This window comes from Giardia intestinalis, chromosome 2, assembly GCF_000002435.2.
Source record: "Giardia intestinalis strain WB C6 chromosome 2, whole genome shotgun sequence".
Classification (NCBI taxonomy): Eukaryota; Fornicata; order Diplomonadida; family Hexamitidae; genus Giardia; species Giardia duodenalis.
Genome location: NC_051857.1, coordinates 567445 through 593544, shown reverse-complemented (window position 1 = coordinate 593544; position 26100 = coordinate 567445). Strand labels below are relative to the sequence as shown.

The window sequence follows — 26100 nt, the reverse complement described above, 5'->3', positions numbered from 1 at the left end:
GGAATGCGGCTGCGCATGACCGATTACTTGGCTATTTTGGCAGCAATTTTGATTGTTCCATTCTGCTTTTTACAGGAACAGGGGATGGCTCTCGAGCCCGTCACCTCGGCCCTTAGGGTCTACGGAAACGAGTATTACGAAGCACACGTCAAAGCGGGCCTCATTACAGGTGTAGTTGAGACTGTGCAGGAGGGAAAGGTTGTTGAGGCACCCCATTTGCTCTTGCCCCTCTACGATCCTTATACTTCTGAGTCTCTTGTTGATGCTGTCATGCTAGTTGGTCTTCAGCGTGCAATGTCTGTGGATCGATGTTACGCTGCATCTAGATATACTTCTCCCTATCAGCATAAAGCATCCGTTCTTACGGTCAATCGCATGAAGCCGGCTATTTGTAAAACTGTAGACCTCCATGGTGCAGAAGACCCCAACCATCCCTGGCAGTATGAAGCGTATTCTGCTGTGGTACGCACAGGAGCAATGGGGCACATCAGACACCTGATTCAAGAGAATCCTCCCACCCTCAACGATGAGCGCATCCTAAAGACTCGCGTTCGTAGCGTTGACCAGAAGATATCAACGAAGTTGATGACAGACTTTGCTGCATACAAGACACGACGGTATATAGCAGGCGTCACAGACACGCTCGAGGTCTTCCTTCTTACTAGAGACATGAAGACTCTTTGGGTGAACAAAGAGTTGGGGGATTTATTCCAGATGGAGTTGGACGCCTTCTCTACGTTTCAGATAGTCTCTCATAAGGTTGAAATTTCAGAGAATACTGCTATTGTGTCCGCCGTGGCACGATCGCCTACCGGTGACGGGCTTGTTCTCTTGGCTGCACTAAGTCTGACGACTGGGGCTGCGCAATGGATCAACACGGCAACAATCCCCAGCCGAGCTTGGAGCACACGGATGCTAAAGGACTTCGAGCCCGAATGGCTGCTAAGCGAGATTGATGCTGTCTGTGAGGTGTATAATGTTTCAGAGATATTTTCTGCCAAAAGCAACAACAAGTTACCAAAAAGGGGGTGTTCTCTTGATGAAAAGAAGGCCCGGAAGCTGGGGCTTAGTGTGAAGGATCACTCTTGGGAAATTCTGCGGAGATACCTACGGCAGCGAGACGTATTTAATACACAGCACAACGTGCATAGACTATCCCACGGGGTATCTCACTATATTATAGCCTACGACGATGACTATATAAGTGGCATAAGTGGACTCAAGATCGTGGCCTTTCATTCCCCGACCTTCATAGCTCTCTTGGATGAAGCCACTGGGGAAGAAATAGCAGCCTACAGCGTCATGCCCGGGGTCCTCCTAGAACCAGGAGCTGAATACGGCGAGGTATTCATTTCTTATCTCTCCGATCGTTCACTCAAGCAGGCCAAGACTTACGATGTTAAGTACTACGACTATATTCGCGTCAGAAGCGTTAATGGGACGCTCACAGAGGAAATTGAGCATCTATCTCTGTCAGAGAGGTCCACACTACTTAGCACGGGAGCTACATTTGACGAACCGCCTGATCCTATTAAATCCCTTGTTGGCCCCATATTACATCTCGACGAGAGGCTTAATAGCCACCTAGCCTTCTTCTTGACGCCGGGTGGCGTTATCTATGCGCTTTCTACCAGCACAAATGCCATTCTTTGGCGAACGGCTGTCACGGACTTCATCCCCACAAGTTTGAATGCACACATGTCCATCCAATGGGCCTCCGGTTCGCATTCTGTATTAGTGTTTACCATGGGCACGCGGGCACATATCTTTGACCTGTACAATGGCAAAGAAATGGCCATATTTAAGTTACCTGAAGATAGCATGCAGCATGCCGATACAGCCGACGTGTTTCATGACGACGAGGGTTCACGTGCCAGTAGCACGATATTATTTGCACGCCTACACCCAACAGAACACAAAAACGCTATTCTTCTAACATCAGGACCCTATCTGGACATTATCGAAATGAGTTTACCAAACGAAGCCCTGGCCAGCTACTGGGAGCGGGCATGCATGTTTGTACTTGTCGCAACCATCTTTATATCTGCGCTCCGGATAATGCCCTCTCTAGCAACCAAAACAGAGTGAACCCACTGTTCTTAAATCAAAATCTATGCTAGACACAAAGACTCCCCTTTGGGGCAAACTCTATTCTCAGAAGTGTCGTGACCTCGGTATCATACCTACAGATAACCTCTATGAAAGATTTATCGTTGCTGTTGCCCCACAAATACAAGATGGCATTCTTGCCTTGGCAGACCAGGGTCTTAAAGCCTCATCGATTCCCATTGTTTGCGAGCTTCTCACCCACTTCTACGGCGTAATCCACACACTGGATCTTAGTATGAATCCAATTTTAGACGAGGGAGCAGCTCTGCTCCTTGAAGCGGGATCTTCGTTCACTGACCTAAAAACTGTAAAGCTACGGTCAGTTGGACTTTCTCCCACTGGATTTGATTACTTTTTTACCATGTTGCGCAAGCATCGATGCCTTATAGAGAACATTGATCTATCTAGCACAAGTTCGGCAGAACGGCGAAACAGGCCTGGAGAAATAGGAGCCCATGCACTAGCGGCGTTTGTCTCTGCAAATTCCACTATAAAGTCCTTAGTCTTCACGAATACACAGCTCCGTGGTAATTCAGGTGCGACCCTCTTCAAGGCAATATCCCACCCATCCTCCCTAACCCACCTGCATCTGCAGAACACAGACATATCTAATAAGGCGGTTGAACACATATTCACTCGAGAAGCATCCACCGGTGCTAACATGCTTTCAGAGCTGGTCTATGTCGATCTTTCCGGGAATTCCTCTACACTGACTGGCGACTGTTGTCAAGCTATTGAAATAGGCATTAAGCGTCTCAAACATCTACATACTCTAATACTTAGCAAGAACACCACCCTAGCACGCTCCTTGGTACTACCCTTTTCTGCACTACGCCACAAGTCTGCCGATTTGGCAGCAGCTGCAGAGGCATATAATAAACGCATGCAGGAGCGCACTCGCTGGCGGCACGAGACATTCAAGGGTCTTTGCCCTGGTATGAAGAACTTCATTGAGACAGGCAAGGTGATTAGGGAGAGAGTTAATATCACTGATCCAACACCAGAGATACCGCACAACGAACTGGATCCATCTGCTGACACGTCTGCTACTGTAAAGCAAGGTGATCACCTTCCTCTTGCAACTGGGACCCATGACTCTGCACCTGCTCAGACCACAGATGAACCAAGCGATGGAGAAAAAGATACAGTGCTGTATTTTGGAGACACGTGCTCCTTACGTGCTCTCGACGTCTCGGACATTCCTTTGTCACCCGAGGCAATCGGGCAATTGGCTTTGGCCCTTCAAAAGAATGAAACCCTTGAGTCTATTAATTTATCATATTGTGCTATTGATCTAAATCAAACTGAATTCACAACAGCTTTTGAGGCCCTAATCGTTAACGTGATGAGGCTTCCAGCTCTCAAGACTCTATCATTAACTGGGAACAACATCGCTAATCAAGGGGCCATTTTCATAGGCAACAACATTGGCAATTCTGAATCATTAGAGGCTCTTGAAGTCTCTCACTGCGGGATTTTAGATCAAGGAATATCTAGTATCGCAAAGGCGATACCAGCTTGTGCTGCTCTCAAGATTCTTAACTTAAAGGGAAACAGTGGAACAGATGTATCGGCACGCATTATCTATGCTTCTTTGTCTGCATACCACAAATTAACGGTCTTAAATTTAGAGCTCAATAGGATTTCTTATAGCTTATATGAAAGAATAAACACACTAGTTCACAACAATCAGGCTTTACACGTTGAGAACACAACAACTGAGCTCGAAGATGCACTTCAGGAGCAGACCAAACAGCTTGCTAAGGTTATGAAAATTAAGGATGGAATTCAGCAGAAGCATGACCTTTTAGCAGAAAAGTGCGTTGCCCTTATAGACGAGATAGACAAGTGCCACAGCGAACACTCAAACTGGACAACTAACATTGACGAGCTTCAGAGTGTATTAGACGAGGCACGGAAGGATAACAATATTAAGGAAGGCAAACTGAACTCAGTAACTCAGCAAATATCACAAATAACATCAAAGGGTGAGGCAGAAATCGCTACTATTGAATTGAAGAGGAAGCAAGCACGGGATAAAGCCAGTGTTACGTTCAACAAAATCACAGAGCTAGAAGCAGCAATGCAAGCCAAGGAGATCGAGTTTCAAGAAGAAGTAATCAAGCCAAAGCAAGAACAGCTGGTTAGGTTGCGTAATGAATTGGATCTCCAATTAAAGAACCAAATAAGAATCCTTGGTATTCTCTTGGCAACAGAACAGACACTTATTGCTGAGAAGAAGATCACCATTGAAGCGCCTCAGCACCAAACAACGGAGCGCAATTCCCAATTAGTTCAGCGTCCTGCAATTGGTCCCGGGCCGGCCCAACGCCCCGTGCCGCCCAAGCGTAAATGAAATATCACGAGTTCCTGCTCTCATTTACTGCACAGTAAACCTCATCTCGGTCAGCTCCACCTGCTCCTCTAGTAGTTCATCATAATCACACCAGTCTGGGTCACTGCCAGAAGCCTTTAGCTCTGTGCCACTGGCAGACGTGACGATCAACTGATCATAGTACCATTTTAGTGGCTGCAGCGATCCTCGACACTCGACCGTGGCAACGCGTGCTCCAGTTGGACCTGCGTCTTCTGGGGCAAAGGTGGCTTCGGAAATGATATCTACATTACATCTGGAACTACATCCTTTGCACTTGTAGTGCATGTTGGTGTCACCCTTAGAATTAGGTATTTCTACCCTATCCTCGGGGCATATTCCTATCTCTTTCGTCTTTTCGCCGCATTTTGTACAGACAAATGCAAGAAAGATAAGTGTATGAGGAGCCCTATGGACTGATTTAACGTTACTAGTCTCAGAATTGAACAGAAGATCGAAGATAGTCATTTTGAAGGATGATCTTTTTAAAGGATTGAATTGGTCCTATCTATAGTCACATGCTAGTCATATGCGTAGATATCTCTATAATATGCTCTATTAAAAGATGACTACCCTGAAGAACGCTGATGTAAGCTGAGGGTTCAACTGTAAATATTCTCTTTCAACGTTCGTGAGCACCCGCGCGGGGACGCCTGTCTGCAGGGGGCCGCAGCCCCAGGCGTCTCATCCCGGGCGCCGCACGCTGCACCCCTGGACTCGGTCCCTCGGGGCCCTGAGCATGCCTCCACACTGCGCGGGACAGAACCTGCTCACCAGGAGCTGAGGAGATGCCCCGCTCAGTGCCCATGCCGACGACACATCCATCTTCCATAGTAGCAACAGTGACGCGACGGGGGTAGTCACAGAGGCGGCAGGCCTGGCGAAGCGATTGGCTCGACGGTCAACACTGACAAGTATAGGAACACAGAGGGGCAGGAGGCCTCCTTCCTGGCCGGTCGAAGGAGCTCCCAGGGCAACGGAGGGCCGAAGCTAGTGATGGCACTAATCACTCGCCGTGCTGGTTGAGACGGACCCACACGCAACCCATGTGAATCCCTCGACAAGAGATGGGGCCCCTGGGGTGCTTGGCTGACAGAGGCGGACTGATCCTGCCCACACCGGAGAGCGGTGACCTGGGCCACCTGCCGGGCGTCTGCCGCAGCAGCTGGCAGTGCCTGACACCCTCGAGTGGACAGGCGCCGGTTGTAGAGAGACGACCTCGATGAACCGGTCCTGACCGCTCCTGGTGCCTCAGACGACGCCTCTCAGAGAGGTGGCCCTGGACCGACGCCTCGGTGGACCGAAGCATCACCCAAGTGTGCTGTGCAGATGGACCAGCCCACACGTCACCGAGCCAGACGCACTGCACAGGGTGAGCGCCGACATGATCTCGTGCTGGGTGACGGACCACCTGCAAGAGTGCACTGCGATCCATGAGTAGGAGGGCAAACCAGGGCCGGACCTCTCCCCCGACACAACGCATGGGAGTACTCTGCCGGCATCCGCGAACGCGTACTATGACTCCAAGATAGAGGCGCACGGGGAGCGCATCCTTGATAATGGAACAGATGGTGCCCTCCACGAGAAGATGAAGAGGCACCCCGAGGAACGAGGTAGGCACCCGGGGTCGTGGCGTATCCTATCTTCGTCATGAAGCATCAGCACCACAAAGCTACTCCGGAGTACATGGCCAGAGTCAATTGCTCTCGAGACTAGATCGCTGTGACCGACACAAGGCCCGAGACAACGGATGCTCAATAGATGTCAGACGATGGTTGACCCCGACGGGCCAGAGAGAAGAGACGCCCCGGAGCGCATAGTGGAGCACCCAACGGCTCCCAGGCGGGATGCACAAGGCTCTTCTCCAGAGTGGGCGGCATCCGAGCTTCGGACTCTGAACACTGCCTGGGAGCAAGGGGCCTGCCTTCACTTGCCTCAACTGCCATTAAACTCCGATCTTGCCCAGTTCGCCGAAGCAAAAATAAGACTGTTCGGGCTGCCTACGCGTGCTAATAGATCCCATCAGAAGCAGACGAGCTGTGGAGCTGGGCTGCTCTCCTCGCATCGATGCAGCTCATCGGCAGGCGCAGGATATCGAGTGCACCGTTCTCGGCCATGACGGTGTCAACGGCGCTGTGCAGAGCACGCTCGGGGGCAGGGAAGCGGCCACCCCTTCTCCCGGTTGCAGGCTAGCAACGTACATAAGGCGCACCCGCTTGTCGGCAGCTGCACCACTAGTGACGTGTTTACTATCTAAGTACATCTACGCCTTTCCTCTGCACAGGAACCACCAACACAAGAAACCAACAAGACCACCTACAACAACAATCACAGCAACAGCGATACCGGCTATGGCCCCCGTGGAGAGGCCACTCTTGTTGACGCTTCCACCAGTGCCTACTTCTGATTCTAAACATATGACTGAGCTGCCAGATGACGACACACATTGCTTGCATCCGGAGATCTTCTCTGAGCACTTCATGCACGGGCCATCACTATCGCTTGTCTTGTAATACCCAGTGGCACAGGTCTTACACTTATCAGCCGCACCTGCAGTCGAGCACGTAGCACAAGTAGAATGGCACTCCCCACAGGCCCCACCTTGTGCCTGCAGTCCGTTGGCACACGTCTGACATGTTCCTCCCTGTGCACTACTACACACCTGCTTACCAGGCTGTCTATCTGTCTGATAGCAGCCGCCGTCCTTGAGGAAGTAACCCTCATTGCATTGTGTACAGGCCCCATTTGTGATTGTTGCACAGAAGGCTGCTCGTGAATTGGCCGCACAGTTGCCGTTCAAGGGGGCCTGAGTAGAGGTCTTGCACTTTGAGCAGTATGCAGTTCCTCCTATTTGGGCCCCACATGTCTCACAGCCAGTGCCATCTGCAGACACTTTGCACGCATCCCCGCAGGCGCCTCCGTTATTAGGATGGCTGTCATCTGTATATGTCAGTTTCTTGCCAGCAGGACAGGCACTGCACTGATTGTTGGCCGGCCCAACGCACTCAGCACACTCAAGGCTGCATGGCTTACACTTCTTGTCAGTATCTCCGTAGTATCCGCTGATGGCTGCGCAGTCAGGTACGCACTGGTTTGTTGGTGTCAAGTAATGAGTAGAAGTACACTTTGTACAGACCTCGTTGGCCGTGCCTTTGCTAGTGCATTCCTGGCAGTTCTCTGTCTGGCACGCGTTGTCAGGAGCCGCCTTGGTGCACGCGTCGCCCTGGAGCGTGTAGCCATTGTCTCCGTCACACTTGCAGACCTTCGCCGGGCTGGCAGCCTGGTCTATTACCTCTCCTCCGCTCGTGTCGCAGGCATCCTTGCAGCTCTTCTTGTTGGCCGCGACGTATTGCGCGTCCTTCTTGCATGTAAGACAGGTTTCCCCGCCGCTACCCGAGTCGCACGTGGCACACCCGGCGGTTCCCAGGGTCTGGCACGCGTTGTCAGGAGCCGCCTTGGTGCACGCGTCGCCCTGGAGCGTGTAGCCATTGTCTCCGTCACACTTGCAGACCTTCGCCGGGCTGGCAGCCTGGTCTATTACCTCTCCTCCGCTCGTGTCGCAGGCATCCTTGCAGCTCTTCTTGTTGGCCGCGACGTATTGCGCGTCCTTCTTGCATGTAAGACAGGTTTCCCCGCCGCTACCCGAGTCGCACGTGGCACACCCGGCGGTTCCCAGGGTCTGGCACGCGTTGTCAGGAGCCGCCTTGGTGCACGCGTCGCCCTGGAGCGTGTAGCCATTGTCTCCGTCACACTTGCAGACCTTCGCCGGGCTGGCAGCCTGGTCTATTACCTCTCCTCCGCTCGTGTCGCAGGCATCCTTGCAGCTCTTCTTGTTGGCCGCGACGTATTGCGCGTCCTTCTTGCATGTAAGACAGGTTTCCCCGCCGCTACCCGAGTCGCACGTGGCACACCCGGCGGTTCCCAGGGTCTGGCACGCGTTGTCAGGAGCCGCCTTGGTGCACGCGTCGCCCTGGAGCGTGTAGCCATTGTCTCCGTCACACTTGCAGACCTTCGCCGGGCTGGCAGCCTGGTCTATTACCTCTCCTCCGCTCGTGTCGCAGGCATCCTTGCAGCTCTTCTTGTTGGCCGCGACGTATTGCGCGTCCTTCTTGCATGTAAGACAGGTTTCCCCGCCGCTACCCGAGTCGCACGTGGCACACCCGGCGGTTCCCAGGGTCTGGCACGCGTTGTCAGGAGCCGCCTTGGTGCACGCGTCGCCCTGGAGCGTGTAGCCATTGTCTCCGTCACACTTGCAGACCTTCGCCGGGCTGGCAGCCTGGTCTATTACCTCTCCTCCGCTCGTGTCGCAGGCATCCTTGCAGCTCTTCTTGTTGGCCGCGACGTATTGCGCGTCCTTCTTGCATGTAAGACAGGTTTCCCCGCCGCTACCCGAGTCGCACGTGGCACACCCGGCGGTTCCCAGGGTCTGGCACGCGTTGTCAGGAGCCGCCTTGGTGCACGCGTCGCCCTGGAGCGTGTAGCCATTGTCTCCGTCACACTTGCAGACCTTCGCCGGGCTGGCAGCCTGGTCTATTACCTCTCCTCCGCTCGTGTCGCAGGCATCCTTGCAGCTCTTCTTGTTGGCCGCGACGTATTGCGCGTCCTTCTTGCATGTAAGACAGGTTTCCCCGCCGCTACCCGAGTCGCACGTGGCACACCCGGCGGTTCCCAGGGTCTGGCACGCGTTGTCAGGAGCCGCCTTGGTGCACGCGTCGCCCTGGAGCGTGTAGCCATTGTCTCCGTCACACTTGCAGACCTTCGCCGGGCTGGCAGCCTGGTCTATTACCTCTCCTCCGCTCGTGTCGCAGGCATCCTTGCAGCTCTTCTTGTTGGCCGCGACGTATTGCGCGTCCTTCTTGCATGTAAGACAGGTTTCCCCGCCGCTACCCGAGTCGCACGTGGCACACCCGGCGGTTCCCAGGGTCTGGCACGCGTTGTCAGGAGCCGCCTTGGTGCACGCGTCGCCCTGGAGCGTGTAGCCATTGTCTCCGTCACACTTGCAGACCTTCGCCGGGCTGGCAGCCTGGTCTATTACCTCTCCTCCGCTCGTGTCGCAGGCATCCTTGCAGCTCTTCTTGTTGGCCGCGACGTATTGCGCGTCCTTCTTGCATGTAAGACAGGTTTCCCCGCCGCTACCCGAGTCGCACGTGGCACACCCGGCGGTTCCCAGGGTCTGGCACGCGTTGTCAGGAGCCGCCTTGGTGCACGCGTCGCCCTGGAGCGTGTAGCCATTGTCTCCGTCACACTTGCAGACCTTCGCCGGGCTGGCAGCCTGGTCTATTACCTCTCCTCCGCTCGTGTCGCAGGCATCCTTGCAGCTCTTCTTGTTGGCCGCGACGTATTGCGCGTCCTTCTTGCATGTAAGACAGGTTTCCCCGCCGCTACCCGAGTCGCACGTGGCACACCCGGCGGTTCCCAGGGTCTGGCACGCGTTGTCAGGAGCCGCCTTGGTGCACGCGTCGCCCTGGAGCGTGTAGCCATTGTCTCCGTCACACTTGCAGACCTTCGCCGGGCTGGCAGCCTGGTCTATTACCTCTCCTCCGCTCGTGTCGCAGGCATCCTTGCAGCTCTTCTTGTTGGCCGCGACGTATTGCGCGTCCTTCTTGCATGTAAGACAGGTTTCCCCGCCGCTACCCGAGTCGCACGTGGCACACCCGGCGGTTCCCAGGGTCTGGCACGCGTTGTCAGGAGCCGCCTTGGTGCACGCGTCGCCCTGGAGCGTGTAGCCATTGTCTCCGTCACACTTGCAGACCTTCGCCGGGCTGGCAGCCTGGTCTATTACCTCTCCTCCGCTCGTGTCGCAGGCATCCTTGCAGCTCTTCTTGTTGGCCGCGACGTATTGCGCGTCCTTCTTGCATGTAAGACAGGTTTCCCCGCCGCTACCCGAGTCGCACGTGGCACACCCGGCGGTTCCCAGGGTCTGGCACGCGTTGTCAGGAGCCGCCTTGGTGCACGCGTCGCCCTGGAGCGTGTAGCCATTGTCTCCGTCACACTTGCAGACCTTCGCCGGGCTGGCAGCCTGGTCTATTACCTCTCCTCCGCTCGTGTCGCAGGCATCCTTGCAGCTCTTCTTGTTGGCCGCGACGTATTGCGCGTCCTTCTTGCATGTAAGACAGGTTTCCCCGCCGCTACCCGAGTCGCACGTGGCACACCCGGCGGTTCCCAGGGTCTGGCACGCGTTGTCAGGAGCCGCCTTGGTGCACGCGTCGCCCTGGAGCGTGTAGCCATTGTCTCCGTCACACTGCGCGGTCTTCCCACTGTCCTTTGCCAGCACTGTTGCACAAACTAGGAGAAATCCTACCAACATTAGCCGGAGTACACGTGCCACTGCTCTTTCATCAGACTTGTGCATTGACCGCGAGCAGTGAGAGACAGCCGCTCTTGCTCTCTTGATCAGTTGGACCGGAGAAGGACGAGATAGGAGCACACCAACCAGAGGCCAGCTGATAGTGTAGTTCTCTCTGACTTCCATAGGAACAGGACCAGTGAGGGCCAGACTCAGACCGCACCTCTCTTGTGGAGTGATTGCTCGGGGCGCACTCCTGTACATTGCTGTCACTGTATCACTGACCCCGCCTGCAGGTGCGCTCAGAGGTCTCATGGGTAAGCCGCGCCTACTTCTCGACCGTCCGGAGACGATGGCTGGTTGTGGATAACATGACGAGAGTTCTCCCTAGTGATGCATCCAGAGCTCAGTGTGGTCCCTGATCGGCATACTCTGTCTGGGGCACTCCGCGTCGGCCTCCAGGATCCGGCCTGCTTAAGGCCATACAAGCCGTTAGTATGCCTCTCCTTGGCCTGCCATCGACAGCTCACACTGGGCGCCTTGCTCGGGTAGTAGCCAAGGCCACTCCAAAGGATGGCTCCGGATTGCAGTTAAAATCAGCTGCGGCTGTTGACTCCACTCCCTGTCCCAGCCACCGCAGAGGGCGCCCTAGGAGTTGCTAGTAACAGTGCAGTTAGCGGCTTTGCAGAGCCGATGGGCGCTGGTGGCATCCCCGTGCTCAGCGGGGGCCTTCAGTGTTATCTACTCTCTCAGGGGATGCCCCCACCTTGCTGTGAAGGAGATCCGGCTCGACGGTCTGGATCAGCACGGTGTGGATGCTATTAAGCGTAGGCTGGCCGCCCTTCTTAACATCTTTCACCCGGGTCCTCAAGTATCATCAAGTGATTGAAGACGAGGGCCTCATCTACGTCGTCACGGACCGGCACAGCAGGACTCTTGACAACCTCCTCACCGAGCACAAACGAAGGAAGATCCCCGTCCCTATCGCTATGATCCTCTCTGTCATGAAGCAGGTCGCCGCCGCCCTCGCCTACCTCCACGGCCTTAGTGGGGTAGGTGCTAAGGGCCTCGTCCACCGCGACCTCAAGCCTGCCAACGTCCTCATCAGCGCAGACGGAGAGCGCTTCGTCATCGCCGACTTCGGCCTCTGTAAGGACGCCCTGAGATGCGGGAGCACCATTGCAGGCACGGCAGTATACATGGCCCCCGAGGCGCTCCTCCGTAATGAGGCCAGCCCCGCTTCTGATGTATGGAGCCTCGGGGTCATCATTTATGAACTTACTACTCTGAGGAGACCGGACTTCTTGGGGGGCAAGGAGCCAGCAGAGGTCTTCATCGATGGGTGGAGGCCGGACCTGAGCGGTGTCACTGATGGCTTCATAAAGAGTGTTCTGGAGCGGATATTCGTATTGGAGCCAGAGAGGAGGCCGACGGCCAGGGAGCTGCACGAGACGCTCGCTACATTCGACATCCCAGTTGGTGAGTTGGGAGGTCAGTGCGTGATGCTGAAGTATAAGTGCGGATCCTTGGAGGCTGCGCTGAATGGCGCTAACGCCAGGATCGCGTTGCTGGAAGAGGATGTTAAGACTAGATCTACTAAGATCGACGCACTTGAAGACCAAGGTAAGGAGCATCTAGCCATGAGTAAGGCACTGGAGAATAGGCTTGCACAGTTCGGTGACAGGATGAACACGACTGACCCTCAGTCCAGCCTCTTTTTGTTGCCCGGGCTGATGCGTGCTGCACACAAATAGCACGGAGACCGTCTGGATGCTGCTTGAAGAAAGACTCGGCGTTGGTCAGCGCGACGAGCAGGGGCACGTCAGTCCCGTCGAGTTGCTTGTTGGGGAGGAGAGGGGCCTCCAGGACAAGAATGGCTGGACTACCTGATGATCGCCACAGAGGAGGACTATGCAAGAGCTGCCTCCCTTCTGGTCCCATATGAGAAGGACCGGATCGGCAGCGAAGGCAAGACGGCCTTGGTGATTGCGGCAGAGGCAGGACATGGAACCGTGGTGGAGGCCATCGACCCAACCGATGAGAACGGCGTCACGGCGCTCATGCGAGCTGTCAATAGAAACGACGCGGGGGCTGTAAAAGCACTCTTACCCATCCAGAGGGGGAGGAAAACATACAAAGAGGTCACAAGAAGCGGATGGTACATGCGCAAAGGAACAGCTCTGATGGTGGCTGCGGCAATGGATACGCAGAAATAGTAGAACTGCTAGTGGAACACGAAAAGGGAGAGAAAGTAGGCGGTTGGACCGCTCTCGTATTCGCGGCACGGTGCAATCGTTCCAATGACCCCCTGGTGGACTATATTGGGCACGTTGAGCTTTTGATGGAGTATGAGAGCAGTATCTCAGGGTGGACGGAGCTCATGTATGCAGCAGCACGAGGGCACGAAGGGAGTGTAGAGCTGCTCAAGCAAGAAGCTCGTATAAAGAACAACGAGCATCAGACTGTCCTCACATGGACGGTGTGCAATGGCCATCCAGAGTGTGTCAGGCCCCTGCTGAAGGGCGAAGGCGGCATGCAAACGACCAAGGGGGATCGCCCTTATGAACGCAGCATATAGCAACACCGTGGAATGTACAAGACTTCCTAAAGAAAACGAGAAATATCTGAAGACAACCTGCAGCTGCCATGGTCACTCGCCTGGTACCACTGCCCTCAATATCGCTAAGAAGAAGGATCGCAAAGAGATAGTAGACATCTTCTCAAACGAGATCTGCTCTTCTTCATCAAGGTCGGCTTGCCAGCTCCTGTCCGAGTAAACCCGTCCAGAGTCCGAAGCTCGGATGCCGCCCACTCTGGAGAAGAGCCTTGTGCATCCCGCCTGGGAGCCGTTGGGTGCTCCACTATATGCTCCGGGGCGTCTCTTCTCTCTGGCCCGTCGGGGTCAACCATCGTCTGACATCTATTGAGCATCCGTTGTCTCGGGCCTTGTGTCGGTCACAGCGATCTAGTCTCGAGAGCAATTGACTCTGGCCATGTACTCCGGAGTAGCTTTGTGGTGCTGATGCTTCATGACGAAGATAGGATACGCCACGACCCCGGGTGCCTACCTCGTTCCTCGGGGTGCCTCTTCATCTTCTCGTGGAGGGCACCATCTGTTCCATTATCAAGGATGCGCTCCCCGTGCGCCTCTATCTTGGAGTCATAGTACGCGTTCGCGGATGCCGGCAGAGTACTCCCATGCGTTGTGTCGGGGGAGAGGTCCGGCCCTGGTTTGCCCTCCTACTCATGGATCGCAGTGCACTCTTGCAGGTGGTCCGTCACCCAGCACGAGATCATGTCGGCGCTCACCCTGTGCAGTGCGTCTGGCTCGGTGACGTGTGGGCTGGTCCATCTGCACAGCACACTTGGGTGATGCTTCGGTCCACCGAGGCGTCGGTCCAGGGCCACCTCTCTGAGAGGCGTCGTCTGAGGCACCAGGAGCGGTCAGGACCGGTTCATCGAGGTCGTCTCTCTACAACCGGCGCCTGTCCACTCGAGGGTGTCAGGCACTGCCAGCTGCTGCGGCAGACGCCCGGCAGGTGGCCCAGGTCACCGCTCTCCGGTGTGGGCAGGATCAGTCCGCCTCTGTCAGCCAAGCACCCCAGGGGCCCCATCTCTTGTCGAGGGATTCACATGGGTTGCGTGTGGGTCCGTCTCAACCAGCACGGCGAGTGATTAGTGCCATCACTAGCTTCGGCCCTCCGTTGCCCTGGGAGCTCCTTCGACCGGCCAGGAAGGAGGCCTCCTGCCCCTCTGTGTTCCTATACTTGTCAGTGTTGACCGTCGAGCCAATCGCTTCGCCAGGCCTGCCGCCTCTGTGACTACCCCCGTCGCGTCACTGTTGCTACTATGGAAGATGGATGTGTCGTCGGCATGGGCACTGAGCGGGGCATCTCCTCAGCTCCTGGTGAGCAGGTTCTGTCCCGCGCAGTGTGGAGGCATGCTCAGGGCCCCGAGGGACCGAGTCCAGGGGTGCAGCGTGCGGCGCCCGGGATGAGACGCCTGGGGCTGCGGCCCCCTGCAGACAGGCGTCCCCGCGCGCTTGCCTACATGTCTCGGCAAAACCCTGCGTCTAATTCTTCATCCTGGGCTATAGTGAAGCAGCTATATCAGTGTATTACATGTACAGGTCATTCGCTATCAGATTGATGAAATCAGCCCAAAACTCATGATAACAATGTATGGCACCTAACATGCCTTATATTGACTACCTAGTCAACAAGCTCAGTGGCGACAGACACAAAACTCGCTAGAATTACGCAGATAATTCGAGAAAATAAACCTTCCTCCTTATTTTTCTACTGACAAGCGACAGCCTCTTTCTGCCAAGAGATATCTAATAGTATGCTCGTAATTAAGCTAGTAATACTCCAGTAGATATCATAGTGGCTTATCTCTGAGTTAGAGGCACTATTATGATCACCGTTAGTACCAAAAAAAGAAAATGACTTTCTTTGACACGAGTAACGGTGTTTTCCTTCCAGGCGAATTTGTCGTTATCCATTACTCGAACAAAGAACTCCATTTAGGAAGAGTATGTTTGTAGCTCGGCGGCACTATACTTCAAGATTACTGGAAACTAGCCCAGCGGATCGAAGGTAGAACAATTTCCTCTCCTATCACGCTCTACGAAACTGCCAAAAGGGTACGCATTCCTGCCAACTATTCAACTTCTTACCTCTTTTGGCTTTCTATTAACGGGCTTTTAGACGAGGGATTGACCGCCGAGCATTTACCATCCAACTGACACACAGATAATTCCAATAGGCAATATACCTAAGGAAGCCATTACGGGTCAACGTTCGTTGGACAAATTAACATATTTTGTCTATATACTTCGAACCAAAGAGTCTCTAGCTGTACCTTACTTTAAGATACAGCATCTCAGCACTCCGCTACTAATTCAGTTATCGCAGAATCCAGCCACTAAGGATCTTCTTCGTGACATTTGTGCTCATATTTTCGATATTGTTCTTGTTGGCTCTTCTTATCCACCCATCACTGCACTCCCCCTTGGCATGCCTCATGTCCTCCATGCCTCTGGTGTTCGCGAATTTGGCACGGCTGGTATTCTCATTAATTCGACGCCTGCGGCAATCCAAACAGAATCTTTTAACTTTCCTGTTGAGGAGGCATCAGAAAACGATTCACAATCTATTATTGGCACAGCTAGTGTTAGGAAAGACGTTACTATTCCAATGCTTGCTTCCCTTGAGTCTTTGAAGCTCAAGATACTGACAGATGCACAGACACAGGACACTCCTGTATTCCCACCGATAATAAAGGGTTATGAAAGAGCTCTCATGGCCATGAATGCAGAGTACCTCCCTGATAATAGATCTACTGATACTCCCTGTGACTACTCTCTTCCTGGGGGCCTTGGGAACCGGGGTCTTACCGCATTAATAGACGCCCCTTTGCAACAATTGGTAGGCGATCATCAGTATGTACCAGTGAGCATGGCTGCTAGTAGGCTCTTTCGCCGCATGGATCTCTTTTGGGCAACCAATTATCTTTGCTACGACCATATATCTGTAGGGGACGCTGCGATTTACCATTATATGTCTGAGGCCCAAGGAAGAGAAAGTACTATAGCGAGTGTTCTTGTCCTTGTACGGAGAATATGGGCAATAGATGGGCGCATTTTCCCCTCTGTTTTTCTTGATGGAGAGCTTCTTGTTCGCTCCGAACAATTGACAACCTCTTTAAGTGTATTCTTAACAGGTATATTATTGACCCTCCCTATCTCAGATCCCACCGTTTGTAAAGGGGTTCAAAGAGTCCCCCTTACTTTTGTCATAAATGCACATCTTCAGGACGACAAAGTAGCCAATTTGCACATACCTTTACAAGGGGGGTTAGAGGATCTATTGTATCCTGAGGTTTGTTGCACGGAAACTTGCATTCGTACCTGTCACGTGGTTGGAAGAGTTTCATTGGCGGAAATTCCTCAAAGTGCACATCTCTTTCAATGCTCTCTTACGTGCTCACTGATTCCAAATCAAAACATAAGTCTCAGAGATCATTCTGTGACATTCCAAGACGTTAAGCTTCAGGATCTGGAAGAAGAACAGGACGAGTCCAAAGAAGAGGCTGTAATAGATGGACAACTGTATTCCTCAAAATCTACCATTAGCAGCACTTCTTCTAGTGTAGCTGATGCCCATACGGATGGCAATCTAGAGCCACAATTAAAGCGACGCTCTTTTCATGAAGCCAGTGGGCTCTATTTGCAAGCACTTGATCTAGAACAACCGAGCATATCATATGAGTGCAGCTATCATGTTACGTTCTCAACGGCAAATATGATCCGACCGGTATTGTGCAGCATATGTCAACAGGAGCTAGGAGCCTCTGATCTCTTTATTGGAGAGCTTTCAGATGTGTATACACTCGATGCTCAGCGGTTTCTTGGGGACAAAGCTTCCGACCATAACATGCCTATTTTTCCAACAATAGAGATAGCCTTGCTCCTTAATGCTAAAGGAAAAATGTATCTATGCCCCCAATGCTTCAGCCCTTACTGTAAGGCGTGTAAGATGGAAATGCTAAACTCACCATATGATCAGATCCTCTATCAAACAAACCTTTGGATTTCTTCTGCTCATCAAAAGCAAGCTGGGTTTGAGAATCTAAATACTCCGTGTTGGAAATGCGACCTCTCCACATACGCCTCGGCCGGAATTTCTGCCGACTTTGGCAATCCTATGGTGCAGTTTTATTTACACAAGCTGATTGACTTTATGAATTATAAGGCTTCCGAAGTTTTTTTAGATTCTAAACGGTTAGCATCGAGTTATTCAGATTATTTTAAGAAGGTACTCACAGATCTATCAGTTCCTACAGACCAGGATCATACCATTCAGCTGGCTGCAAGGCAGTTTCTGCATGAGCTAGATGCTCTCCGCTCTTCTTGGCACTTTGCTAGTAATTTAATTGAGTGGAGATACTCTCCTCAATGCACAGATTCTACAAGAGATTCTGATATCATTGAATCCAATTTAAAGAAGCAGACCAGGTCATTTACTTCTCTTCTTGATCTCGTTTCAACCATCAGATACTCATACCCTGATGAACAGTGTCCCAGTGTGAGTGAAAAATGTGTACTTATATCAATGGATCTGCACTTCTCCGTGCCATCGCCACTAGACTATAGAAGCTTCTTCGCTAATCTTCCAACAGCAGGACTATATGAGAATAGTAACCGTCTTCTACTGCCGATCTTTCCGCGCATATGGAGTAGCTCGAACCGGGGGGCAAACTTGTTGTTTTATGGGGCCCCCTTTTATTCACGTGTGTACTTAGAATATTACCAAGGAAAAGATCTGGAGGATATCAAAAATCCTCTGCAGGATACGCCACAAACTTCACTAAGCAAACGGAAACCACGTGGTAAGCCTGCTGGTTCAACAACGCTTGCTGCTGCATCTTCCGGTATTCAAAATACGTCTGGAACAAGTCGTCGACGAGGACTGGCATCTCTAGGGGGCTCGTTATCACAAGATACGTCAATTAAACTTGAGGAAAGCCCAAATACTACCCAGCGTGAAGAGACAAATAGAAAGCCTCAAGCCAGACGTGCCAAGGCATCCACGCGAGGCTCGCGACAAGTGGCTGATTCTAATGCTCTCTTTCAGTCCGATGTCAACGGAGTCCCATTGGTTTCACAAGGAAAAGGAGGCGCACATCAGGTGTCGTCTACGAACTCTAACTCATTAAGTGGATCTGTTGGACCAGCTCCTGGATCACTGCAAATACTTCCAGGAGGGGGGTTATCGGCTTTCGGCTCTGGAGCTGTGCATAGGCATGCGGCGCATACCACTTTCCCAGATACTGTTTCAGCCGTCTTCCCTACTAGTTATATTGATAACTATCTTATGCCAAACTTGACCCACGAGGCCTTATCTTCTTGGATTGGACAATCCATTCGTCCATTTTGCATACCGGAGCACGCTAAAGTTATGTACACAAATGGAATTGCTGCCTCTGGCATTTCTAGTTCAGGTGACATTCTTACAGGTGCAGAACCAGGAGTAGTCCATCAGAAGGCAGAAAAGGATATCGACTCTGCCAAACTAACTTCTCAAGAATCAGTTAATATCTATGAAAGCTCTATCGTTCATAGGCAGTCCAATCTTCCCTTTTCTCTTCCATCAAGTATGCACATAACACGGCTAAAGAATGAGATCAACGAGAATTGCTTATTTTACACCGGATTTGATAGAGCACTAAGATTCCTAATTGAGGAGTACAGCGAGTCCAACAGCAATGCATGGATGGATAGCGATCTGAAGAACCTTCTAGAAGCATCCAGTCGATCAGAGATACCCATATCTCGTAACATGCCAATCTTACAAAAATTGAAGGCAATGCTTTCTTCCAGAACAGATGAGACACCGGATGCAGCGACAATTCTCAAGCATCTTATGAATGACATTTTACCAGAATTTCTCGAAACTAGGTATCAACTAGAAACACATTACGATTATGGCCACACATCAGAGAGCATTCGAATACTTCAGACACTCAATTCCCTTGTCAACGTCTCTTCATTTGCGTCTATTTCCAGTTGTGAAGATGGAAGGTTGTTTTCAGAAATAAAGCAGGAGCGTGATGAGCAGGCACGTGACGAACGAGATGAAGCAAAAGAAGTGCTCTCTCTTATAGACAAAGAACGGGCCAAAAAGCTCACAACTCAACAGACCATGCTTGCCGTTGACGAGCTCACATCCAGTCCGCCGCGGTATAATCTTAAGCCACCCCCAGAATATGCTACTCTACCACCTAAGTCAGATTATCTAATGATAGACGATGAGATAGCCGCGCTGTCTGGCAAGTCTGTCACCAAGAAAACCGCTCAGCAGTCAGAAATCCTCGATTCTTTAGTGCAAAAGATATCATGCCTTGACTTTCTCCTTCGTTCTGCCCAGCAGCGCGATAATATGCCCACTGAGACAGCAAATAGTAGACCCTCTGCATCCATTATTTCAATGGAGGAGAACGCCAATCAGACTTTTCCTCGCTCCGCTACCATGCGCCATCTTATTTTGGAGAAGCGCGAAGCCGAGTTGCGCAGTTATCTGGAAACCCTCGGCACTGCGGAGGCACGTACCCGGAAGTCCATGGAGGAGTTACTCACCAGCATTGACGCAGTGAGGCGTGGCATGATAGAGCTCCGACGTAAGCAGGCAATGCTCGTTGATGAACTCATAGACTTTGTGAAAGAGAAGTACAGATTGGATCACACAATTGCTGAAGTTGTAGGAGTGGTTGGAGACATTGCTGTCGCCTTGAGCACTATAAGGATACCCGTCACGGATAGACAACTCCCATCTGACGTACAATGTTTGAAGCAGCTGAAGCAGTATCTCTTTGAACATCTGTGTAAACTATTATGAAATATGGATATCATTTATTTGAAACAGAAGCTGTCGTATGTCTGAGCTTAAAAACAACGAGGTGCCTTGTGACACAGAAGGATGCTCAGAGCAGGAGGCTGATACTGTCTCGTTATTACCTGTGGATGTAACCATGGTGCCATCCGTACAGATCGGTCTGGGCCTTGTTCCAGAGCCACCTGCTGAACACGAGCAAGAGAAAAAGCTGCAGTCGGTAGTGCAAGATAATGACAAGGTGGATGGGACAGGTGACATAACTGATGATGCAACGGAACTTATTACAGATGCAGCGCCTGCTGGGTCACCAAGGCAGCAGCAACGGCGATGCCGTAAAGCAAAGATATTTAAGCTACATGCTACGCCCATGAAGGTAATGATATTCTATTATTCCCTTACCGCAGCGCTTCCAACTATGGATATAGCAACAAGCACAGTCGCAATGCCTGTTATCGCAAAAGAGTACGGTATTGATATCTCGTTAACACAGTGGATTACCGTTGCCATGAACCTTGGCTGTGCAGTCTCTGGAACAATCTCGGGAAAGTTCCTGGAACGATTTGGTTCAATTAATATGTTCCTTTGCTGGGCCTTCCTGGCAACGCTTAGCAGTCTGTGCTCTGCCTTCATGCCAGAGTTCTATTCTCTCTTAGTTATGCGCTTCATCACTGGTATTGCATTGACAGGCATGAACGTCACTAAGGGGTATCTTTTCCGATTGCTGCCATTCCCAGAAAGGGTTAAGCTGGGCTTGTTCTTGACCATTATGCTGTTCGATTTGGGGGCTATCATTTCGCCGCTTATAGCAGGATTTATTATTGAGCATATGAGTTGGCGTGCTTGCTATATCGTCTGTGCGGTGCTTTCTGCGATCACATTTTCCAGCATGGCTTTTGTATATGATCCGTTTACACGGGCAGAAAAGCGTAAGACAGACTTTGGTGGCATCATTCTATTATCCTTTGCGTACATTGTTTCGTCTCTCAGTGCTAGTGTCCTAGGCCAGCAGATCTTTCTTATTGGCTCAATCCTGTTCATAATAGGGTGCTTGCTATTTGGCTTCTTTATTTTCCTAGAGAAGCGAGTTACTCATCCACTTATTCCTTTGAAAATATTGACCGGACCACTGAAGGCGTTATTGAGCATTCACTTGCTTGCTGCATTTTATCGCAATGCCACACGCATGCTTGTTCCATTCATATACTCAGTTATTTATGAACAATCCTCTGTGTTTGTTGGTATATTGAATGCCGTCTTTGGCCTAATGGATATCTTAACAGCTACAATTCTTCCTATCCTTGACAAACGGTACACGACACGCAGGATCTTTTCAGTCTGCTTTATGGGTATAACTGCTTGCACAGCAGCGTTTCCGTTTGTCACGTACAACAGCTTTTATCCCTCTATAGTTCTATTTGTGGTGGCCTTTGCATTCCTTAACATAGTGACCTCTATGTCATGGGCAGTCATCCTCACGACGGCGCCTGTGTCCCAACTTTCTGTCATCTCTGTACTACCAAACCTGTCCAAGACCCTAGCGTGTAGCGTGGGCACTTGTATTGTTTCTTCTCTCCATTCCATCATGTTACAGGGAGACTATGGCGCTCTCTACCCAGTTGTTGGTGATCCGTACTACAATAAGAGCTATGCACGAGCAACAAGCGTGTGTATGGGACTCATGTTCATAAGCATTTTCTTAACAACGCTCATTTGTGTGCTAGGACTATCTAACTATGAAGCTGATCGAGGAAAGAAAGGATTTTCTGAAAAGAGGTTTGTGACATTCAAGGATGCATAGTAGTAAAGCTCTAGATCATTCTGGCTTCTTTTGGCGGGCTTCGTGACCTCTTTCCTGATGTTAAAATAAATGACAGTCAGCTCACTTTGCTTTGGAAATATAGACCGTACAGGGTTAACTTCCTACGAGGCGGGGTTTCCCCTCACATATATAGATCCCCAGACTCCTGTAGCTGATGCAGAGAGTTTTGGACAGTATCAAACCGACTTGTTAACCCCACAAGAGAAATGTGTCCTCAAGCAATATAACACTATGGAAAGTTTGACGAAACTGCAACGAGCGCGGGACCTGGAGGAGAAGCGACAAAAGCTAAATTTGCAATTATCCAACCGCAAAACCAGATCGTCTCTCTCTAACATTGCAGAACGATACCGACAGGAACGCATACAGACAGCAAGAAAGTACGAAGGTTGTTTATTACGTAGTCGTGCATCCTCGCCGGGAGAGGCTGTTTCTGCCCCCGAAAGGCACCCTATTTCTGAGTCTCAGCCAGAGCCGATGTCAGAGTGCTCCTTTCGCTCCCCAGCGGCTGGCCCTAGTCCTACGCGGTGGCGGCACGTAGCCACTCTTAACAAGTCATTATATTCGCATGAAGATTCATCTGTATCATTGCAGAGCCCGTGCTATTCTCCAAAGCTGTGCTCCTTACGTACCTATCATCACACATCTCTTCAGCGTGCAAGAATGAGGCAGAGCAGCGAAACAAATGGCTCTCTGCTTCACACTCCCGTTGGCCAGCACTCCAATGACTACATTTATGTGATGAACCATCTGGCGCCGGATATACACTACCATAGTTGGCGAAGCAAGCACTCTCTGTCTGACGCTGACAACATCGAAGGATGTGCTCTACCGGCTCCTCTATCCGACAAGATTGCAAATAATAGTGCGCTGTCTCCGACCATGCATGTCACGCGGAAGCAGGCCAGATGGAGCTCTCCACAGAAGACGCTACCGAGCACTTCATCCGTTAGACTACCCCAGTTGGGTAGTAAGCAGCGAAAGCCATCTTTCTGTCTTAGCCCGATGCATCCTGTTGCCCAGAACTTACCGGCAGACAGTGCAGACATGTTGACAGTGAAGGCAATTGACCAAGGTGACCTCAGGCTCGAAGATCTGGCTCTACCCAGTTAAGTCCATTCGGTGCGCAACAGAAGAAATGCATATTAATTTCTTAGCGCAGGTCTTTGTTATTCAATGGGTTTATAGAATGTTTATACTTTAGCATTCTATTACACGACTTTCATATTTTCATACATTGTTTCATTAGAAATTGCACAATAAAAACGCACTTTGCTAAAGATTTACAAGAGGACATGAGCTCAAACCAAGACCGGACGCGGAGGGCGAGGCAACGAGAAGCCGAAAATAGGGTTGCGGTGCTGATGTCTAGTATCGATCAGGTGAAGTATATGAAGGTAGACGTTGAAACGGTGGCGCAGCTGAGTTTGATTCTGGCAGTTTTTTTGGGAGTTACGTGCATCACTACAGGCGCCGAAAAGGCCAGCTGGATTACGCTTTTGTTGATGGTCATCTATCACAACCATCGTCCTCTTGATATGCCCTCCTCTCTCGTGGTCATTGGACCCCTCTGCGTCATTTTCTCGTCACTAAACTGGAATGTGTTTAAGCGATGAGTTTAGGGTAGCTTAATAAATTCATGGTGCTCTTGACTTTACACCTTTTGACCAGCCTCACTGCACAGTGCACCGATGCGCACTGCTTACAGTGCCCGGCAAGTACGGAGCAGTGCATCCGTTGCAGCGACGGATTTGCTCCAGATTTTAGAGGGGCTTGTACCCCATGCATGGGCGGTCGGACCGGGGAGAACTGTGAGTATCTAACTTGTGGGACGACTTCTGTAAGGTATTGCAAGACGTGCAGTGGCAACTCTTGTACGGAATGCCAAGCCAACTATCAACTTTCTGGAGGAAGCTGTGCACCATGTCCAGACGACTCAATAGGCATGAACTGTATGGACCGGTTATGCAACAACAAGGTTTTCCGCAACTGCAAAGCATGTGTCGATGGCAAAAGCGAATGCGCAAGCTGCAACACAAACTTCTACCTGACCACTACCGGGTGCAAGCCTTGTACAGGGTCTTTCAGCGGCGAGAATTGCACGGTCCTTTATTGTAACAGCCTGTATTCCTATCAGTATTGCAACAAGTGTGGCGGACTCACTAGCGAATACTGTGCTGAGTGCTTTCCTGGATATTACTGGGGCGGTGCTTTTAATAGACATTGCGTCCCGTGTGCTGCGCCATATACAGGGATTAATTGTGCTGATCTTGTGTGCGAATCAAACGGGAACAAGGCAATTCTACCTTATTGTACGGAATGCAATAAGGACACCCTCACTTGCACGATCTGCAAAAATGACTACTATCTGCGTGAAGACAATAAATGCATCCCTTGTCCCAACGGACGAACGGGGATTAATTGCAGAAGCATCAAGTGTTATGGGGTATCTCGCGATTACTGCGCAAAGTGTAGCAACACAGCCCTCAGCAACTACTGCATGGAGTGCCAAGATGACTATAGGCTTGATGGTGCTGGATGCGTTCCATGCCCGACAAATTACGTTGGGTACGAGTGCATGACTCTCATGTGTGACGGTACCCCACAAGACTACTGTACGTCCTGCTCTACAACCAACTCCGGAATGTGTGCAGCATGCAAGGAAGGGTACTATCTTGACGGCGGTTCCTGCCTTGTCTGTCCCATCAATTGTCGAACCTGCTCAAGCCAATACTCTTGCCAAACATGCCTCGATGGACATTCTGGTACAATATGTGAGCACGCGACATGCTCTGGCACGTTGCTGATGGGTTGCATTCGCTGCTCAAGGACCGGGCGTGCCATCTGCGAAGCGTGTGCTGATGACTACTATCTTTCCAGCAATGTATGCGTGAAGTACCCAGATTGTTACGTTTCCAATTGCGTTCAGTGCTTTGCTAGCAATCCTGGTATATGCAACGTTTGTAGTGAAGGACATTATCTCAAGGAAGGTAAGTGCCCACCGTGCACGGCAATCACAGGTTGCCAAACTTGCACGAATACTGGTCAATGCACTGCCTGTATGGAGAGTGCTATCACTTTGCAGGCTGCTGACTCTGTCACATGCGTGCTCTGTTCTAGTTTTGTGGCAAATTGTGCTAGTTGCACCTCAGAGGGTATATGTCTTCAATGTGCTGATGGGAGTATTCTTATTGATGGTATATGTATACCGTGCCCAGCAAACTGTAAGCGATGCTTTAAGAGAGACTTTTGCCACGAATGCAAGGACTATAACTATCGTACTGCTGAAGGAAGCTGTTCTCCGTGTCCAGTTAATTGTCTAAAGTGTTCAACACCTGAGACCTGCGGTGTTTGCGTTCCGGGATACAGAATGGAGGACCTTAAGTGCTACCGCTGCCCAGATAACTGTAAGACTTGCGATGCCGAGAATAGGTGCACCGAATGTCTTCCCGGTAGCTTCATGGCAGATAAACTGGCTGGAATCTGTAGCCCGTGCATAGATAACTGTATTCTTTGCAGTAACACAACTGTCTGCGAAAAGTGTATGCGTGGATATTCCAGTTTCACGGGATCTGGTGCCTGCATAAAATGTACAAACAATTGTGACTCCTGTAAGGGAGAAAAGGATACAGATTGCTTACAGGCAGCAAAGGGATACTACTTGGACGCATTGACCTCCAGAGTTATGCAATGCATGCCTCACTGTTTGATTTGTGAAGGCCCAAGGACATGTTCTAAGCCACAGCGTGGATATTACTTTAATACCCTTACAAGCTTCATGACCACCTGCCCGCAAGGATGTACAGGCTGTGCAGTTCTGAAAAGCACTGCTTCACACGACAGCATTCAATGTACAGCGTGCAGCAAAGGGTACATCTTGACTCCTACGGAAGATACTGTGTCGACGTGTATTCAAGAGCCACGCAAAAGTATCATATCGCCGGCAGCTTCATCAAGCTTGGCGCTCTTTATTATTATGCTTTCTCTAATTATTCTTTGGATTGTAGTTATTCTGATTGTTCGCTATAAAGAAGGTGCAAGACAACATATAACTACATCACTGTCTAACACTGAGACCATTTGATATAGTCTGGTGATACCTCAGTAAATTTATTCT

The 26100-nt window shown here is 51.1% G+C and overlaps 9 protein-coding genes and 1 pseudogene across 9 annotated transcripts; 8 read left to right on the top strand and 2 right to left on the bottom strand.

Moving 5' to 3' along the window:
• Positions 1–3: 3 nt before the first annotated feature.
• On the top strand, positions 4–2088 carry GL50803_0015954 (uncharacterized protein; the record flags this gene model as incomplete). The annotated part of the gene is made up of 1 exon (XM_001707170.1): positions 4–2088. One exon carries the CDS (start codon positions 4–6, stop codon positions 2086–2088), a length of 2085 nt encoding a protein of 694 aa, XP_001707222.1.
• Positions 2089–2113: 25 nt separating this feature from the next.
• Positions 2114–4465, top strand: GL50803_005567 (uncharacterized protein; the record flags this gene model as incomplete). The annotated part of the gene is made up of 1 exon (XM_038046170.1): positions 2114–4465. One exon carries the CDS (start codon positions 2114–2116, stop codon positions 4463–4465), a length of 2352 nt encoding a protein of 783 aa, XP_037901709.1.
• A 24-nt stretch (positions 4466–4489) lies between these two features.
• Positions 4490–4951, bottom strand: GL50803_005568 (uncharacterized protein; the record flags this gene model as incomplete). The annotated part of the gene is made up of 1 exon (XM_001707171.1): positions 4490–4951. One exon carries the CDS (start codon positions 4949–4951, stop codon positions 4490–4492), a length of 462 nt encoding a protein of 153 aa, XP_001707223.1.
• A 1795-nt stretch (positions 4952–6746) lies between these two features.
• On the bottom strand, positions 6747–10790 carry GL50803_0050345 (VSP; the record flags this gene model as incomplete). The annotated part of the gene is made up of 1 exon (XM_038046146.1): positions 6747–10790. The coding sequence occupies one exon, from the start codon at positions 10788–10790 to the stop codon at positions 6747–6749; it is 4044 nt and encodes a 1347-aa protein (XP_037901708.1).
• Positions 10791–11584: 794 nt separating this feature from the next.
• GL50803_00137737 (Kinase, NEK) lies at positions 11585–13543 on the top strand (annotated as a pseudogene; the record flags this gene model as incomplete).
• A 1670-nt stretch (positions 13544–15213) lies between these two features.
• Positions 15214–20167, top strand: GL50803_0035332 (uncharacterized protein; the record flags this gene model as incomplete). The annotated part of the gene is made up of 2 exons (XM_001708074.1): positions 15214–15303; positions 15524–20167. 2 exons carry the CDS (start codon positions 15214–15216, stop codon positions 20165–20167), a joined length of 4734 nt encoding a protein of 1577 aa, XP_001708126.1.
• Positions 20168–20204: 37 nt separating this feature from the next.
• Positions 20205–21962, top strand: GL50803_0017305 (Multidrug resistance protein B; the record flags this gene model as incomplete). Its single annotated transcript, XM_001708076.1, has 1 exon — positions 20205–21962. One exon carries the CDS (start codon positions 20205–20207, stop codon positions 21960–21962), a length of 1758 nt encoding a protein of 585 aa, XP_001708128.1.
• Positions 21963–22031: 69 nt separating this feature from the next.
• Positions 22032–23096, top strand: GL50803_009622 (uncharacterized protein; the record flags this gene model as incomplete). Its single annotated transcript, XM_038046428.1, has 1 exon — positions 22032–23096. One exon carries the CDS (start codon positions 22032–22034, stop codon positions 23094–23096), a length of 1065 nt encoding a protein of 354 aa, XP_037901707.1.
• Positions 23097–23278: 182 nt separating this feature from the next.
• Positions 23279–23599, top strand: GL50803_0022504 (uncharacterized protein; the record flags this gene model as incomplete). Its single annotated transcript, XM_001708077.1, has 1 exon — positions 23279–23599. The coding sequence occupies one exon, from the start codon at positions 23279–23281 to the stop codon at positions 23597–23599; it is 321 nt and encodes a 106-aa protein (XP_001708129.1).
• Positions 23600–23622: 23 nt separating this feature from the next.
• Positions 23623–26067, top strand: GL50803_009620 (High cysteine membrane protein Group 2; the record flags this gene model as incomplete). Its single annotated transcript, XM_001708078.1, has 1 exon — positions 23623–26067. The coding sequence occupies one exon, from the start codon at positions 23623–23625 to the stop codon at positions 26065–26067; it is 2445 nt and encodes an 814-aa protein (XP_001708130.1).
• Between the last annotated feature and the right edge of the window lie 33 nt (positions 26068–26100).